The 17,161-nt window shown below is 48.8% G+C and overlaps 1 protein-coding gene across 2 annotated transcripts; it reads right to left on the minus strand.

The window, feature by feature from the left end:
- Positions 1-1,686: 1,686 nt before the first annotated feature.
- Positions 1,687-17,034, minus strand: CCT3 (chaperonin containing TCP1 subunit 3). 2 transcript variants are annotated; one of them, XM_019431493.2, is made up of 14 exons: positions 16,883-17,034; positions 15,068-15,129; positions 13,984-14,034; positions 13,834-13,896; positions 12,976-13,072; positions 10,363-10,480; positions 8,636-8,822; positions 7,618-7,767; positions 6,506-6,638; positions 6,257-6,338; positions 5,225-5,405; positions 2,775-3,020; positions 2,357-2,488; positions 1,687-2,018 (listed from the first exon to the last, which is right to left on the minus strand). In XM_019431493.2, the coding sequence occupies exons 1-14, from the start codon at positions 16,911-16,913 to the stop codon at positions 1,914-1,916; spliced, it is 1,638 nt and encodes a 545-aa protein (XP_019287038.2). In that variant the 5' UTR covers positions 16,914-17,034; the 3' UTR covers positions 1,687-1,913. The 2 variants fall into 2 exon arrangements, with proteins under 2 accessions (XP_019287038.2, XP_019287039.2); XM_019431494.2 differs by lacking the exon at positions 16,883-17,034 and adding an exon at positions 16,504-16,587.
- Between the last annotated feature and the right edge of the window lie 127 nt (positions 17,035-17,161).

The following is a 17,161-nucleotide window of genomic DNA, read 5'->3' on the forward strand; positions in this document are numbered from 1 at the left end:
TACCCAGCAGTCACCCAAGTCAGAGCTGCAACCAGAGTGGACGTCAGGGCCAATCACAAATGGGAGGGAGGGATCCTCGCGGTGTGACTACCTTCCTCTGTAACTTCTCAGGTCCTGTGAGCACTACTTTGTCAACTTCTATTCACTTACTTGAGATTAATCCATTGTCTTTCTCTAAGACAGAATGACAAGCACTGCAAGTACAGAGGCAGGGAGGGCGCCCAGGTAGCTCAGCTGGTTGGGCGTCTGACTCTCGATTTCAGTTCGGGTCACCATCCCAGGGAGGTGGGATCGAGGCCCAGGTCAGGCAGGCTCTGATTCTCTCTCCCCGCCCTCTACCCCTCTCCTCTACTTGGGCTGTCCCTCTAAAATAAAAAAATTTTAAACAAAAACTTCCAAAAAAAAAAAAAAAAGAAAGAGGCAGGGATTTCAGGAAAAAACAGGCTTATCTCAGATCCCCTCAGAGGAGAGGAAAAGCCAACGACCTCCTAGTGGGCTGAGCAGGAAGCCAGACCCGGGTGTGAAGACAAGAGGCCTCCAGAGCCCCGTCGCGCCTCCTACGCGGGGAGCACAGCCGGCTGAGAACACGGCTCTGCAGCCAGACTCCCCGCGCAGCAATTCCGTCTTCCACTCACCAGCTTTGTCGGGCAGATTCTCCACTGTAAACTGGGGGTGTTGCCAGTCTTAGTCTTGTGAGGATCAGCCGGTATGTGCAAACTGGCTAGAACGTTTATCACACGGGAGGGACTCTGTGCCATTATTCTACCTAGTATTCAACCCAACGTGACTAAGTCCTGCGATCAGGGAGGAGATAAAGGCTGACTGTATGAATCATAAGGACAAAGGGGATGTGGAAGGCCCAGCGGCCAAGAGGAAGGGCAGCGAAGACACCAAAGGCTAGCCCCACCTAGCCTCCAGCATCCCACGGCCACCACTTTTTCCCTGGATAAAAACAAAGCACGAAGTGAGACGAAACCCTCTGTTTCTGCCGGCAGGGGAAGCGGAGGCCCTCCTGTGACACAAGGAGAACAGAGAACAGACTGCCGCCAGAAAGAACAGCGGCAGAGGAGAATTCCAGATAAGATAGGAGGGATTCTGAAGAGTTATAGGACACGATAGAAAAAACGCAAGTTGTTTTCTAGGACAAGTGCCTGAGCCCTGGCACGTACTGGGTGTTGCTCTACACGCAGCCACACGTGGGCAACACCCACGGTCTGGACAGGTTCCTCCTGTTCTTGGGGTGGTGAACACAAAGCGGTGCTTCTTCAAGCTTTAACGTATGACCCTCTGGGGCGCCTGGGGGGCTCAGTCGTTAAGCGTCCGGCTTCAGCTCAGGTCATGATCTCAGGGTTCGTGAGTCTGAGCCCCGCGTCAGGCTCCGTGCCGACAGCTCGGAGCCTGGAGCCTGGTTCCGATTCCGTGTCTCCCTCGCTCTCTGCCCCTCCCCCGCTCGTGCTCTCTCTCTCGACAGTAAATAAACATTGAAAAATTTAAAATAAAGTACGATCCCTTGAACTCCCAGAGTCTTCCCAACCAGCATCTCTGAGAAGGTCTGAAAAACACCTTCAAGGAGGCACTTACCTCATTCCCCTCCCTCCCCTCCCTCCCCAGGACAGTCTTCTGCCTCCTCCCTCTTTGCCAGGAGGCAGAGATACGACCCAGGTTGAAAAACACATAACAACCATCTCAAATGACTTAGATTTAATCATCGGAAGCAAACTAAGTGGAAAGCTTACAATAGAGAGGAATTACGTGTCAGCGCCTTTTGCGAACCGAGCTGGGACAGAAAGGGGCCGGGGCCGCCCCTCAACCTGATCCCCTCCAAACAAAGACATCCAGTGTCCCTGGCAGTCTGGCTCAGGCAAGAGGGAGCCTCTGCTGGCTCTGTGCGTTGAGGCCGCCTTGCCCACCACTCACTCCTGGCCGCCATCGGGGGCCCCGCCCTGCCGGCTCTGGTCGTCACCCTTCTTCTTGTGCCCGGAGACGATGTCATCAATCCGCAGTAGCAGAACTGCCGTCTAGGAGAAACACCACAGCGCCACAGAGGTCAGCAGAGAGCGGACGGACACCTGTTTTCTTCTAAAGGCAACACTTAGCTCCTCCTACGTAATTAGCATTTTATCTGAAATCCACCTTTGCAGAGACTTGCCTGCAAGATGCGCTCCCCTCAGCAGGGGAGGCGGCTTATGCTAGGTCACCTTGCTTTCCGCATGGGCGAAGCAGGGGGCGAATTCCTTGATCTCTGGAGAATACTCTGCCTTCCATACTATACCCCTCCCTTCCAGACTGCACCAAGCACCCTGGCTTCTGCTTCTCTGCAAAGAAACGGCGCAGTCTAGGTCTTAGGGCGCCTCACCTCCACTGCCGTCTTGTAGGTCTGCAGCTTGACAGCCAGGGGCTCCCAGATGCCCAGCTCCCTCATGTCCACCAGAGTGCCGGTCTCCCCGTTCACACCCCAGGTCTCACAGCCCTCCTGGGTGTGCTTGGCCTGTGGTTGGAAGGAGCGTCACCAGTTAAAGGGGAAACACCAGGAACAAGCGAGCTGGCAGGGAACATTAGGTAACGAAACAAAACGAAACCAACCGAACACTAAACCCAAAAGACCGAAATGACAAACGGAAACGGCAATGACGGCAAACGAGTCCAACGCCGAGAGAGGACACTTTAAGGGAACGAGCCCGAGGTCAGGAGAAGCCGGTGGACAGATGTGAACCAGCCTCTCGGGCCAGGCAGGTGCCCCTACCCCGTCAGGAGAAAGCAGGGGAGGGACTCACCCGAAGGGAGGTAAGCAGACGAATGGTGCTGGCCCCACAGTTCTGGATGAGGGTACGAGGAATGACCTCTAGGGCCTGGGCCACAGCCCTGTACGGCCACTGCTCCACACCGGTCATGGCCTTGGACTTTTCTGTCAAAGCCTGGGCCACGGCCATCTCAGAGGCCCCGCCCCCGGGGACCAGCTGGGGATCCAGGAGGACGTTGCGGCACACCTGCATGGCGTCCTGGAGGTTGCGCTCCACTTCCTGCGGAGAGCGAACACACAGCATGTAGAAAGCGCGAGGACTCAGGAATGCGCAGGAGGCACTGGAGGGCTTCCCACTAACAGGGCAGATAAGAAAGCTCCTCGGAACCCCTGCTGGGCAGGGCAGCCGCCACTGGTTTGGAAAAACCCACTGGTTTGGAAAAACGCATGAATGACAACTGCAAGAGAGCCAAGAAGTGGGCGTGTCACGGCGACGTTGGGCCACGCCCACTACGCTCGCCAGCGCGGTGCCCGTTCTGCCACCCTAGCTGTGTCCCTGGGAGGCTGCGTGGTGCGGTTACTAGCCGTGCACCTTTGGGTGAGTTACTTAACCTGAGGAAAAAAAGCGAGAATTGTCGTTTTAACTTAAAAATTAAGGAGGAGCGCCCGGGTGGCTCAGTCAGTGAAGTGTCTGACTTCGGCTCAGGTCATTATTTCCCAGTTCCTGAGTTCGAGCCTCACGTCGGGCTCTGTGCTGACAGCTCGGAGCCTGGAGCCTGCTTCCCATTCAGTGTCTCCCTCTCTCTGCCCCTCCCCCACCCCCATGCTCTGTCTCTCTCTCTCAAAAATAAATAAGCATTAAAAAAATCTTTTACAGGGCGCCTGGGTGGCTCAGTCGGTTAAGCATCTGACTTCGGCTCGGGTCATGATCTTGCAGTTTGTGAGTTCAAGCCCCGCGTCAGGCTCTGTGCTGACGGCTCGGGGACTGAAGCCTTCTTCGGATTCTGAGTCTCCCTCTCTCTCTGCCCCTCCTCTGCTCATGCTCTTTGTCTCTCTCTCTCTCAAAAATAAATAAACATGGGGCGCCTGGGTGGCTCAGTCGGTTCAGCGGCCGACTTCAGCTCAGGTCATGATCTTGCGGTCTGTGAGTTCGAGCCCCGCGTCGGGCTCTGTGCTGACAGCTCGGAGCCTGGAGCCTGTTTCAGATTCTGTGTCTCCCTCTCTCTGACCCTCCCCCGTTCATGCTCTGTCTCTCAAATAAATAAACGTTAAAAAAAAATAATAAAAAATAAATAAATAAATAAATAAACAAAAAAAACCCTGAAAAACAATCTTTTATAAACAAGGAAGCAGTGGTTGCTGCGGGCTGGAGAAATGATGAGTCATTGTTCAATGGATGTAATGTCTCAGTTTTGCAAGACGACAAAGTTCTGAAGATCCATTGCCCAAGAATGTGAATGTATACTGAACTATACACCTAAAAATGGTTAAGATAGGGGCACCTGGGTGGCTCAGTCGGTTAAGCGTCCGACTTTGGCTCAGGTCATGATCTCACGGTCCGTGAGTTCGAGCCCCGCGTCGGGCTCTGTGCTGACAGCTCGGAGCCTGGAGCCTGTTTCAGATTCTGTGTCTCCCTCTCTCTCTGACCCTCCCCCGTTCATACTCTGTCTCAAAAATAAATAAACATTAAAAAAAATTAAAATAAAAAATGGTTAAGATAATTTTTATTACTCTTTACAGACTTTTAATTTAATTAATTAACTAATTTTACAAATGATCTGTACACCCAAAGTGGGGCTGGAACTCATGAACCCAAGGTCAAGAGTCATACATTCTATGCGGCGCCTGGGTGGCTCAGTCGGTTAAGCGTCCGACTTCGGCTCAGGTCATGATCTCACGGCTCGTGGGTTCGAGCCCCGCGTCAGGCTCTGTGCTGACAGCTCGGAGCCTGGAGCCTGTTTCCGATTCTGTGTCTCCCTTTCTCTCTGCCCCTCCCCTGTTCATGCTCTGTCTCTCTCTGTCTCAAAAGTAAATAAACGTTAAAAAAAAAAAAAAAAAAAAAAAAAAAAAGTCACACATTCTACCGACTAAGCCAGCCAGGTGCCCCCAAAATTGCTTTAATTTAATTTTATTTTAATTTTTTTTTAATGTTTATTTATTTTTGAGACAGGGAGAGAAAGAGCATGAACAGGGGAGGGTCAGAGAGAGGGAGACACAGAATCTGAAGCAGGCTCCAGGCTCTGAGCTGTCAGCCCAGAGCCCGACGCGGGGCTCGAACTCACGGACTGCGAGATCATGACCTGAGCTGAAGTCAGCCGCTCAACCGACTGAGCCACCCAGGCGCCCCAAAATTGCTTTAATTTTAAAAGAAGTTAAAGTTTTGGCCACGTGTCAAAAATTAAACAGCTATGAAAGGGTAACAGGAAAATTTCAGGCCTTCTAGGAATCTCTCAAGAAACGGAATGACCTCGAAGGCGGACTCACCGAGAGAATCTCTTTGCTGGCCCCACGGAGGAGAATAGTACAGGCCTTGGGGTCTTTGCACTCAGTGATGAATGTAAAATACTCATCTCCAATTTTCTTGATTTCCAACACGCCCGCTCCTGTCCCAACATCTTCTTCTCTCAGCTCCTCTGGCCGGCTGACTATCCGGGCCCCGCAGGCTCTAGTGATTAGATGGGAAGGGGAGGGGATTTCAGGTACTTTTTACTCATCATCCTAGTCCCTAGGGTCTGTGGCTGGGGACAAGGCCAAACATGGATTGCTGGAAACGCTGCTATATAACTAGAGAGGTCTTGGCTGCCTAGCAAGTTGGTTTTCGCACGTATGTAGGCAAAGTTTCCTTAAACTAACGAGGGTTTACAAATAAAAGCGTATGTACCTAAGACAACTGTTATAACCACATGCAGTTTAACTTAAGTATATTTTGTGATAATAAAATTTAGACAAGGGAGTTCTCAGGTATACCTGACATGTACCCACTCCTGGGCACGTCGTCAACTATGTGTGCCCACAGCCATTTCAGAGTTAGCAGAAGTATAAAACTTGATCTGGATTGGGTAGGTGATATTGGGGTAGACCTCTCTCTTTAAAATATAAATTAATATTAAGAATGAATGATATGTGAGCACAGACATCAGTGCAAAAGTAGGAACCACAATCTTAAGTTGCATTAACAGCAGCTGATGATCCCCTCAAGGAAACTGATGTTTCTGCTGTATTCTGAGCTAGTTAAGACAGACAGTCACGGACCCCAAGGTAGAGACCACAGGTGTCTAAGCATAAGCTGTGCCCTACTGGTTAGCAGCAGTATAAAAAAGATTCCTGCAGTAGATAATTGCCAGACTAGAGAACTTCTCAGGGACCACACAGCAAAACCCAGGTTGGTTCCACCTGTAACTGACACGGCTGACCGTATCCGGCGCTAAACTTTCTCAGAGACAGCAACGACATCATAAAGCTACACAAGGCGAACCCACGGGAAGGAAGAATCTTATTTTTACGTGGCCTACTCACCTAGCAATGCGATTGTTGTCTGTCTTCCGAACCCTGCGGATTGCCGTGATGTTGGCCCGCATGAGGTAGTGCTGAGCTAAATCTGTAAACCCAAGAGCAGAGGGGTCAAGAGGGAGGCCAGAACTCCTGGGCTCTGACCTGGCTGCATCCTCAATGCACACTAACTACCACGCTCGCCCTGCCGTCTCTGCCAACCTGCCCACCCTCTTCTACCTCAATAAGAGGTTGGAAAAACGAACAGAGTCCTACCCGAGATGCCCTTTTCTGTGATGACCACATCGGGCTTCAGATGGATGATGTCCTCACACAGCTGCTGGATGTACTCTTCTTCCATTTGGAGGATCCGGGTGAAGTCTTCCTCTCGTGTGATCTCGATGTCCGTCTGCGTGGTGAAGGAAAGTCACGGACTTAAAATCTCAGACGTGCCCAGTACCAGGCCCCTCTACCGAGTCGTCTCATGCACCCCAGAAGCGAGTCAGAGTCCTGCTGAAGCCAGGAGCCCACGCCTCTGTAAGCTAGTTTAGCTCAAGAACTCCAGCTGAACTCCTTCACTGAAGTACTCCTCAACTAGGATTCAAAGTCAAAGGCCATCAGTGGAGATTTTGGCCCAAGGTCTCTGACCGCTCAGTACGACATCACATCTACCCTGCATGGTAACTCTGGGTCTTAATTCTTCCCACCAATAAACTAAATCTTCTTCCCAATTCTCGTGTTAACAAGCTCCAATCACTTTTATTCTATCCGAGGGTGATAGAGCCTCGAGACCCTCCTGCCCTCTGGAAATTCTTCTTTGGCGTTTCCCAGCTCCATTAATTCCCACTCTCTATTCCACTCAGGCACTGGGAGAGGTGGTGTGGTAGCGTGGAACTGGAGCCAACAGAGCTGGGTTCAAATACTGACTTGCTCGATACCAGTTGTATTCCCCAAACAATTACCCAAACTTCTCTGAGCTTTAGATCCCTCATCTGTAAAACTGGGGTCAGCGTTAACTATGTCCAAGAGTTCTCATAAAAGGGGCGCCTGGGTGGCTCAACGGGCTAAGCATCCGACTCTTGGTTTCAGCTCAGGTCATACCTCAGGGTTGTGAGACGGAGCCCTGTCAGGCTCTGTGCCGGGAATGGAACCTGCTTAAGATTCTCCCTCTTTCTGTCCCTCTGCTCCTCCCCCTGCTCACACGGACGCACTCTCATTCTCTCAAAACCACCAACAACAAAAAAAAGTTCTTGTAAAATCAGAGATCACGCATAAAGGTCAGTAACTGACAGAGTCTACAACGTAACAGACACATCTTTTATTTCCCTTATCCCTATCAGCAGTCAGATTCTTACACCGACTTTAAGGAAAAAGCCCAGGAACCTTACCTGGCTTTCTCCTTTCTTGTATTCCAGAGAGGAATCCAGCAGCACAATGCGAGGGTTCTTGATATAACGCCGCATTCGTGGATGGGTCACATCTTTGTTAATCATGACTCCCCGTAAGACACACGAGTCTTCGATGATGCCCCCAGGTATCTGAGCAAAAGATCCACTTCCATCCGTGACCAGGAGGAGACGATTTCTCAACTCCCTTCCCAGACATTTATCTTCCCCAAATGACCACTATTCTAGGTTTCCAACATCGCTTTCTTCCTTGAACCTCAACAACAAATACGGTTGCAATCACATTTTTTTCCCCTCTAGGAAGCATACCAATCTCGGACCATGACAGCCACTCTCAAGATCAGCTGAGACTCAAAAGAAATTCAGTGACTGACGAAGATTTAAAGGGCTTCAGATCTCTCCTACTTCCTGAAAGAGATTCCCACAGAATTTCCAGGCTTGGGGCTCCATCTACAGGCCACACTATTCATGCTACTTTTGGACCTTAAAGGAGTAGAGAAGGCTTTCTGAAGCTTAGACAGGGCAGAGCCTTTGTGTCCCATCCCCACCAAGTGTCGGACATATGTAAAGGCACAAACAAGGAGACACCACTAAGCGCTTCTCTAGTCCCTGGAAACCTCGTTCAGAACAGCACTGAAGGGAACAGAACTATTTTGGGAATACCTCCCTAGGACTCTCAAGTTTCTGTTTTCAAGGCAGCAAATAAGTGTTGTTCTAACTACAATGACATCTTGTGCTGATTTAAACACATTTCCTCCGCAAGTGGGAAGGCTCCTACTAGGGAATAACGTCTTCTAAATACACATCGAAGGGCGCCTGGGAGGCTCAGTGACGCCTCCAACTTTGGCTCAGGTCACGATCTCACGGTCTGTTGAGTCTGAGCCCCACAACTGTCCCTCTGCTGTCAGCACAGGGCCTGCTCAGATCCTGTCTCGCCCTCTGTCCCTCCCCTACTCGCTCTAAAATAACATTAAAAAAAACACACATCGAAAGAGTTTACCTTTTCTACCCTTGCGTATTTCTTGATGTCTATCTCCTTGCGACCGTTCTCCTCAAACTGCACAGTTTTCACAGCATCTAGGGCAATGTTGCAAGCCAGAGAGGACCATCGACTGATTGCTTTGGTAGTGATAGAACTGTTGATGATGTTCAGCATCATATCTCGGTTATTGGTGTCAACAGGGGTACTGGAGAAAAGAAAACAGGTGCTATGCTCAGCAGAGACCTTGGATATTTAAGGAAGTGCCTGATCTACAGCTCGGGGACCATAGTGGGCCACGAGTCAGAACCGTCCATCCCTCTGCCTTTCAGCAAGATCATAACTAACCCATCCCTGGAAGCTGTCTCAAACCCCTGTGTCATGGGTTCCCACGGCTGACCACCCTGCAGAGTTTACAGAAAATAATTTGTTCTTTACCTTCTGCTTCAACCAAATATACTCAACTTGTCTAACTTGGGTCAAGACACATTTGGTCTTTGAAGCCTTATCCCACAACCAGCAAATTCGGAGAGCTCACCTGACACTCACCATCAGTCTGTACTATCCACCTGAACATCCGCATTCTCTTCTATCCAGCATCTTACTTCATGCTGTGCCATAGTGCCGTGTTCGTGTGTTTAGTTTTCCCTCACCAGATCGTAAATTTGTACAGAAGTCTACTTAGAACCCTAAAATGAAGTTGGAAGAGCCCTTGGATGCCATCTTGCCCAAATTTTCACACATTGCGATCGTTGCACAGTTGCATTATGGGTTTTAGAGGAGAAGCAAGGGCTCCCCGAGTATTATCTAAGGGATTTAGACCATTACTGCTTGATGAGAAGGCAAACTTTTCTAGCAATTCAGCTCCACAAACTCAATACACCCTTTGGTTATCCCTACATTCTTACACAGCTTCTTTCGTAAAAACAATTCAAGGCAAACACGGCATTCCCTCGGACTGCCACACACGCTACCACACGCTGCTTTTTTATCCTGACGACAGGCAGTACGGGACAAAGCTCACCGAACTACTTGATCCCTACGTACCCAACGACCCAACCACAGGAGAGTCGATCACAGCTTTTCCTTTTTAAACAAAAAATTTTCGTGGAAGACATTTTGCATTCTGCACGGTCATGACCTAACACCCTCTGACATTAGAAGGCCTGAGTTTCTATACCGCATTCGAGACCCTGTCGGCGCTCTGCACGGACAGCAAGTGCCTGGATTCCCACACGGGGTTCTCACAGCATCTCCAGTCCCACTCCTTGTGATCTGAACGGAAAACTGCTGGCTGCCACCAGGGCGGCACTTTATCAGATCGGACTGCGATCTCTAGTTATGGTATTAGTTATAATCATACTTGATGGTGGGACATTTTTACATTCGGTCCTGAATAATTACACTCATCTAACTCTTCAGTTTATTCCCCACACCAGCAGCTAAAATTCTGGAAGGGTAGGTTTTGCTACACATTTTCCGTGGCAGTGCCTAACACGGAAATAAGCAAACGGCGTGGAGCCACAAGATACCCTGAAGCACTGAACTAGCTCCTTCTGTCTGCCCTGTCCCCTGTGTCATTTTCTAAAACATTTACTTCCCTTACCCTCTCTTCGTTTTGCTCTCCTCTGTGTCCCCCTCACAAACAAACCACCGTGGGACGTGCCTGGCCTGCCTTCGTCACCTCAGAAGAGATGGCTCTTCCAGGCCTCCCACGTCTGATGGTCCACTGCTGGTGTCCTCAGTACCTGATTTTCTTGAGGGTGCTGATCATGTCGTCCAGGGCCTTGCGGTAAGCGCTGATCACCACCGTCGGGTGCATCTGCTGCTCCAGGAAGTGCTCGGCCACAGACAGCATCTCCCCCGCTGAAAAAGACACAGATGCCGTGAGGTTACTTACAAATACCTAGACTTCAAGGCAACTTCGTCAAGCTTCTAAAAATACCTTTTTTCCTACATAGACTCTCCCAAAAGCCATGCCATTTGGCTCTTGATAACCATGCCGAACTTCACACTTTCTACAAGGTGATTCATAAAGAAAGTACCCTTGCCAGACACATTTCAAATGATCGAAGATTGAAGCTATTTTATTCTCTTGATCTAACTAATATTTGTCACCAGTTTTCTAAACAAAAGGAAACACTTGTGTTTCAAAGTCTCTAAACAAGGAAAAACGTATAAAGGAAAACAGACTTGTTTACCATCATCTAAACACCTAGGATACAGTCCAACTGCTGGTACTAAAAACAAAAACACACGTTTCCTTATACCTAGAAACACAGCCATAAAACTGTACAAAATTTATCCTCTGGATGAGAGATTATTCGTGGAATGTCCCCCTACTTAAAAATGTGTCTTTCCTTTTTCGTACACACACAAATTAATACATACCTAACCTGCCTAATCTCACCAGGAGATTCAACTAAGATTATTAGCTAGAAAATCTGGCCTGATATCTAGTGCTCCTCAACAACCCAAAGAATCCCAGAATCCCACCACGTCTGTCCTCTCTCTTTCATCCTCCAAGTTTTTCTTCAAAGCACAGAACCAGCCACATGTACTTTTCAATCCTCAAAAGAATCGGGTCTGAAGTGCTTAGCTGGTGATGACTCAAGTCCATCTCCATCAACACATTCCAAAACTAATTCAAAGTGTCACTTCTTAAAAAGTTCCTATAATAATTTTGTTGCATGGACTCCATCTTTAGGCATGTGGGCCAACAGTATAAACTGGCACCCCTTAACATAGCTCTCATTTCCTGACAATGTGTTGCTGCAATCAGATTTTACACAACAAATGCCTGTATTATAAAATTTCTTGAAGTTTGTTTGGGGAGAGAGAGAGAAAGGGGGAGAGAGAGAGAAAGGGGGAGAGAGAGAGAAAGGGGGAGAGAGAGAGGGAGAAAGAGAATCCCAAGCTGTCAGCACACAGCCCAACTGGGAGACCATGCTCAAATGCATGAACCTTGAGACCATGACCTGGGCCACAATCAAGAGTTGGATGCTTGAACTGACTGAGCCACCCAGGCAGCCCCGAACACCTCTATCAGAAACTTCTACCATCAACATAAAGTGTTCACGGCAAATAAAGGCAGCATATCAAGTTTTCAGAAGTGATCTTTTACAATCCTATAGAAAGGTAAAGATTGACCATTACCAACTTGTATGGTCAAGACGTGTTGTCAAAGTTCTGCATTTGTCAACCTAACCACTGGCTACAATGTTACCTGCAAGATGCAAATCAGCACTCACTTGGGGCACTTTCCTGGTCACTCACACACAGGTGCACAGGTGAAAAATTTTTGTCACCTGACTCATTAATTTTCAGATTAAGGTCAACCAAGGCAACGCTCTGCCTTGTTTCAGCTCTCATACTTCATGTGGTACATTTAATTTCACATTTTTACACATTTTGTTGGTGACTTCACTGTTTAAAATGACCCCTAGGTATGGCACTGAAGTACAGCCTAGTTTTCCTAAGCGCAGGAAGGCTGTGATGGGCCTTACAGAGAAAACACATTAGACAAGCTCCATTCTGGCCGGAGTTAATAATGCTACTTGCTGTGAATTCAACGGTAAGGAATCAGCAACACGTACCACATAAGGTGTCTTTAAAACAAACAGAAAGGAGGCACCTGGACAGCTCAGCTGATTGTGCATGCAAGTGCTGATCTCGGGGTCGTGAATTCCAGCCCCATGCTGGGGGTGGAGATTACTTGAAAAATAAACGAATAAAACAGGGGCTCCTGGGCGGCTCAGTCGGTTAAGCATCGGACTTTGGCTCAAGTCACGATGTCATGGCTCGTGAGTTTGAGTCCCACATGGGGCTCTGTGCTGATAGCTCAGAGCCCGGAGCCTGCTTCGGATTCTGTGTCTCCCTCTCTCTGCCCCTCCGCTGCTTGTGCTGTCTCCCTCTCCCAAAAGTAAATAACGAACGTTAAAAAATATATATATTAAAAAAAGACAAATGAATAACACAAAAAGCCTCATATAACAAGATATATTCATCAACTGAAGAGTATCTGGACAGAGGCTCACAGCAGCCTAACCTGTTTCCCCCAGGAGTAATGGCATTTGCTAATTCAGTGTCTGTGGTGACTTTATGGAATACAACCTACCGCGAATGACAAGAACCTGCTCTGTATCTTGTTCAAGCAGATCTTTACAGTTCACCCTATACTATGATGAGTGTTTTACACTCAATTGGAGAAAACACATAGAAAATCAGCAACAAATTATTTAAATATTTATAACCAGTGGATTGGTACCAGTTTCCTTAAAATAGGACACAAATACTATTCTGGGCAAAAATCTTCATGTTTCACTCCAGCTTTCCTTATGAACCTTCTGTTCTCCTCTTACCAAGAATAATCACTGATGTGGTCCCATCTCCAACCTCTTCATCCTGTGTCCGGCTGATTTCAATCATGGATTTGGCTGCTGGATGCTGGACTTGAATCTAAAAATAAAAATGTAGGTTGCCACTGAATCAACACTACTCAAAGACCTCTTAACCCACTTGCTTGGTCCTCTCGGGCTTCTTACTCCCATACCTCCTCCCTTATCTTTTATCTACTACAGCTTGAAAGAGTACAAGTGGCCCCCAAAATATCTAAGTAAATCCTCTTCCCAAGTCCCTTTCTTTTTGGGGAAAAACGCATTTGCCAGCTTGACTATTAAAGTTTCTTGAAGACACGGAGTGGTATTCTTTCAGCTTATTTACCGGGAGCACCACTGTTGTGGCTGGATTGTTTTCCAAAAGGATGTGTTGGTCCTACCCTCTGAAACTGTGAACATGGATGTTTTTGAAACTAGGTCTTTGCAAATATAATCAAGTTAAGACTAGATCACACAGGATATGAAAATAGGTCCTGTATCTGACCACCAGTGTCCTTATAACAAGAGACACAGAGGACAATGGCATGTAACAACTGAGGAGACAAGAGTCTAGCGAGCCAAGGAATGCCAGGGGTTGTGGTCAACCACCAGATGCCAGGAGCAGCAAAGATTCTTCCCGAGAGCCTTCAGAAGGAGTAGGGCCCTGATGACAAGTTGATTTTGGACTTCTAGTCTCCAGTTTACGAGAGAACAAATTTCTGTTCTTCACGGACACCCGCTTTGTGGTAACTTGTTATACCAGCCCTAAGAAACTAATCATCGTGTATATATGACTTACGGGCCCCTTATAAAATTATCAGAAAGCAAAACGAAAAGTCAAACCTCTCGAAGGATGGCATTGCCATCGTTGGTCATCACAATGCCTCCCATTGGGTCCAAAAGCATCTAGGAGAAAAGCAAAAGTTTTACCTAATTGTTCCAGATTACGGAAAAGGAAAATCTGTAGTCACAAAGTTTCAATGAGAGGCCTACCTTCATCATGGATTTGGGTCCCAGACATGTTCGGATGATATCTGCAATGGTCTGTCGACAGGAAAACATAAAACATGCAACCACCAATCAGGAGATGGTGCAAACACGTGTGTGAGAAGGGACACGAGGAACCTGCAGAGCCAGTGTTTAACCCTCTAAAGCCAGGCTGATAACCACATTAGACACAGGGCACCGTGTGGCTCCATTCTGCTGTCTCTCCCCTTAAGAAATGACTTCAGCATGGTGTATACAGAAATAATTTTTCCCAGGAAAAGAGGGGGACATGCCTTCCAGAATTTCAGTTTCTCAGTAGCTCAGGTAACTGGAAATCTACCCGTGAATACTTCTTTCCATGATGTTGGCCTCCACGCCACTGACTCAGGTCTAGGGCTGTTGCGTTCCTTCATCCCAAGATATTTACTGACTACCTAACCAGGCTCTACAGTGGGCACTAGGAATACAAACGGGAACACGGTCCTTCCCCTCAAGTAACTCAGTCTAGCATGCAAGACAAACACAAAAAGACTCTAAAACTTATACACGATAACAGAATTATGCACAAGTGAATATGGGAAGACTGTTAGGTCTCCCTCATTGAGGGAGGGCTTCCTTCCACCTACCACCATCAGAGACATGTACTGAAAGGGAAGTCAACATTTCCTCTGCGTATTTGCGAATAGATACAGAAATCCTAAGGAAGGCAGCTAGAGACAAAATAATACTCTAAACTACTTAAAAGACAAGCTACTTTAGGGGCACCTGGCTGGCTCAGTCAGAAGAGCATGAGACACTTGATCTTGGGGTCATGAGTTTGAGCCCCACATTGGGTGTGGAGATTTTTTTTTTCTTTAAATTTGTAACATTTATTTATTTTTGAAAGACAGCGTGAGCAGCAGAGGGGCAGAGAAAGAGGGAGACACAGAATCTGAAGCAGGTTCCAGGCTCTGAGCTGTTAGCACAGAGCCTGACTCGGGGCGTGAACTCACGAACCGCGAGATCATGACCTGAGCTGAAGTTGTCCGCTTAACCAACTAAGCCACCCAGGCGCCCCTGGGTGTAGAGATTTTAAACAAAGATATCCTACCTTGGCGGCATTGATGTTTCCAGATTGAACTTTTCTTCCAGATTCACGCTTTGTGTTCTGGCCTGGAATAGAGAAAATAAAATGCAATAGACCAGGAGTGGCCCGTTGTATAGATACTATTTATCCCCTGACCTTTGAAAGCAAACCACACACACACACACACACACACACACACCTCACAGATGTAACATACCTTCAAACCGCATCAAATTGTACACTCCAAATATGTGTAGCTTATTATATACCAATATGCCTTAAAAAACTGTTAACACAAAAAAGTACACGTACTTACAGCTATTTCTTTACGCCAACTTGATACACGTACGACCCATGACAATCCCTGGTCATCACTTTCCCACTAATCAAACATTCACGTATTTACAGAGGGACTCATAACCTGAGATCCATGAATGGGCCTCGGTGGAATGGTGAACTCGCAGAGATTATACGAGAAAATGGGAGATACTGCAGTTCTGTCTGGAAAGAAGATCTACAGATGCTCAGTGGGCTGGTGACCCTCAAAAAAAATACCCGAGGAAGGAGTTTGGGCTCCCATTTTCCTACTCGGACAGGGGGAATCACAGGAGGCAGTCCCAGCGGAATTACTGCCAGCGCCCCCACAGCGTGCTGTGCAGTGAGAAGATCCTCTCAGAGGGTCTCCGTTCTCCAGATACGGTCACTCCATGCTTGGACATAACAATGCTCGGTCAGAGCCGACCACGTATTTTAACACGCGGCCTAATGGGTTACATCCAATCAGTGCCAGGGATTAATGCAGACCTAAAAAGGGTTTCACAGTGCACAACTCACCCCTGGGGGCCTCTCGGTGAGACCGGCCCGTGGCTATAACCAAACCGACACGATGCTTATTCCGCTCCTCTCTCTGAATCACACACTCCGTACAACTTAAATCGGCAAAGTTTTCAATGCAGTCCCACCAAGTCTACACTCACAACCCTCGGAATTTAGATTCCTGTGTCGGGCAGTGGTAACTCAAATCCTGCACCGGAAGGAACGGCGCCTTTTCTCCCTTAAGTGCATTTTTTTTTTTTTTTTTTTTTTTTGGTAATAGTTATTTCCCAGGTATGAAGAAAATGGATCAAATCGCTTTACTGCATTTCGTATACAGAAAACGGTAAGGGAGGGAGAAAGGCGCCCAGGGCGGGCTCGCACATGCGGTCCAGAAGTTAAAACGGAAACAAGCCAGGGGAGGACACGGGAGGTGGTACTCCTTAGCCAGAAACCAGGGGCAACTCCGTGGGAAAGACCACCACGCGGGGGACACGGAGGGGCTCGCTGCATCTAAGCCAGGCCAGCGAGGGAACGGGGCTGCTTCACCAACCGGGGTCGCTCAAGGGAAATCCTGGAGGGCTGCTTCTGAAAAGCGACCAAGGACCCCACTGGCTGTCTGCCAGGCCCCCGTCTCAGCAGCTTACCTACTTGGGCCACTGAACCCTCCCAATCCTCCGGGGAACACTGTCAACCCCGGTACTAAAGACGGAAGCGCCATGATCCACCCCGTCGGCCGGGGACACACCGCTCCGCGACGGGCCAAACGGAAAAGCTGCTCCTCCGCACCCTGAAGCCACGCGAGGAGGGGGCGGGGCGGCGCCGCGTCCCCGCACACCAGGGGCTCGGCGGGGGCAAGGGAAGGGCTCAGGCGCACAGAGAAAAGGGGCAGAAGGGGCTTCCGAAAGGGACGAGGACTGGAAGCCTCCGCGGCCGACCAGGACGGGGCTGGGCTGGGGCAACACGGCCAAGTGTGGAGGGAAGGGGCGAGAAGGGGGCCCCTGCCTCGGCTTCCCCCCAACTCACTGAGCACGAGCACCGGACGATGGCCCATCATGGCGGCGCGATGAGGAGCCGGGTACCCACAGCTGCGGGAACCGGCAGAACCTTCTGGAGAGAGAGAACCAGAGAGAAGCCCAGAAAACGCTGCCTCCTCAGGGCTGACACCTTAACCCGCTACCCTCCGGGTCGCCGCCAATCACCGCACCCAGCTCAGTGACCGGCACCAAAACTGGCCAATCGACATTCTTAGCCCCGCTCCCTACGCAGGAACGGCAGGGCAAGCTAGATAGAGAGCGCGCGATG

This window comes from Panthera pardus, unplaced genomic scaffold, assembly GCF_024362965.1.
Source record: "Panthera pardus isolate Hobbes unplaced genomic scaffold, ASM2436296v1 HiC_scaffold_21, whole genome shotgun sequence".
Lineage (NCBI taxonomy): Eukaryota > Metazoa > Chordata > Mammalia > Carnivora > Felidae > Panthera > Panthera pardus.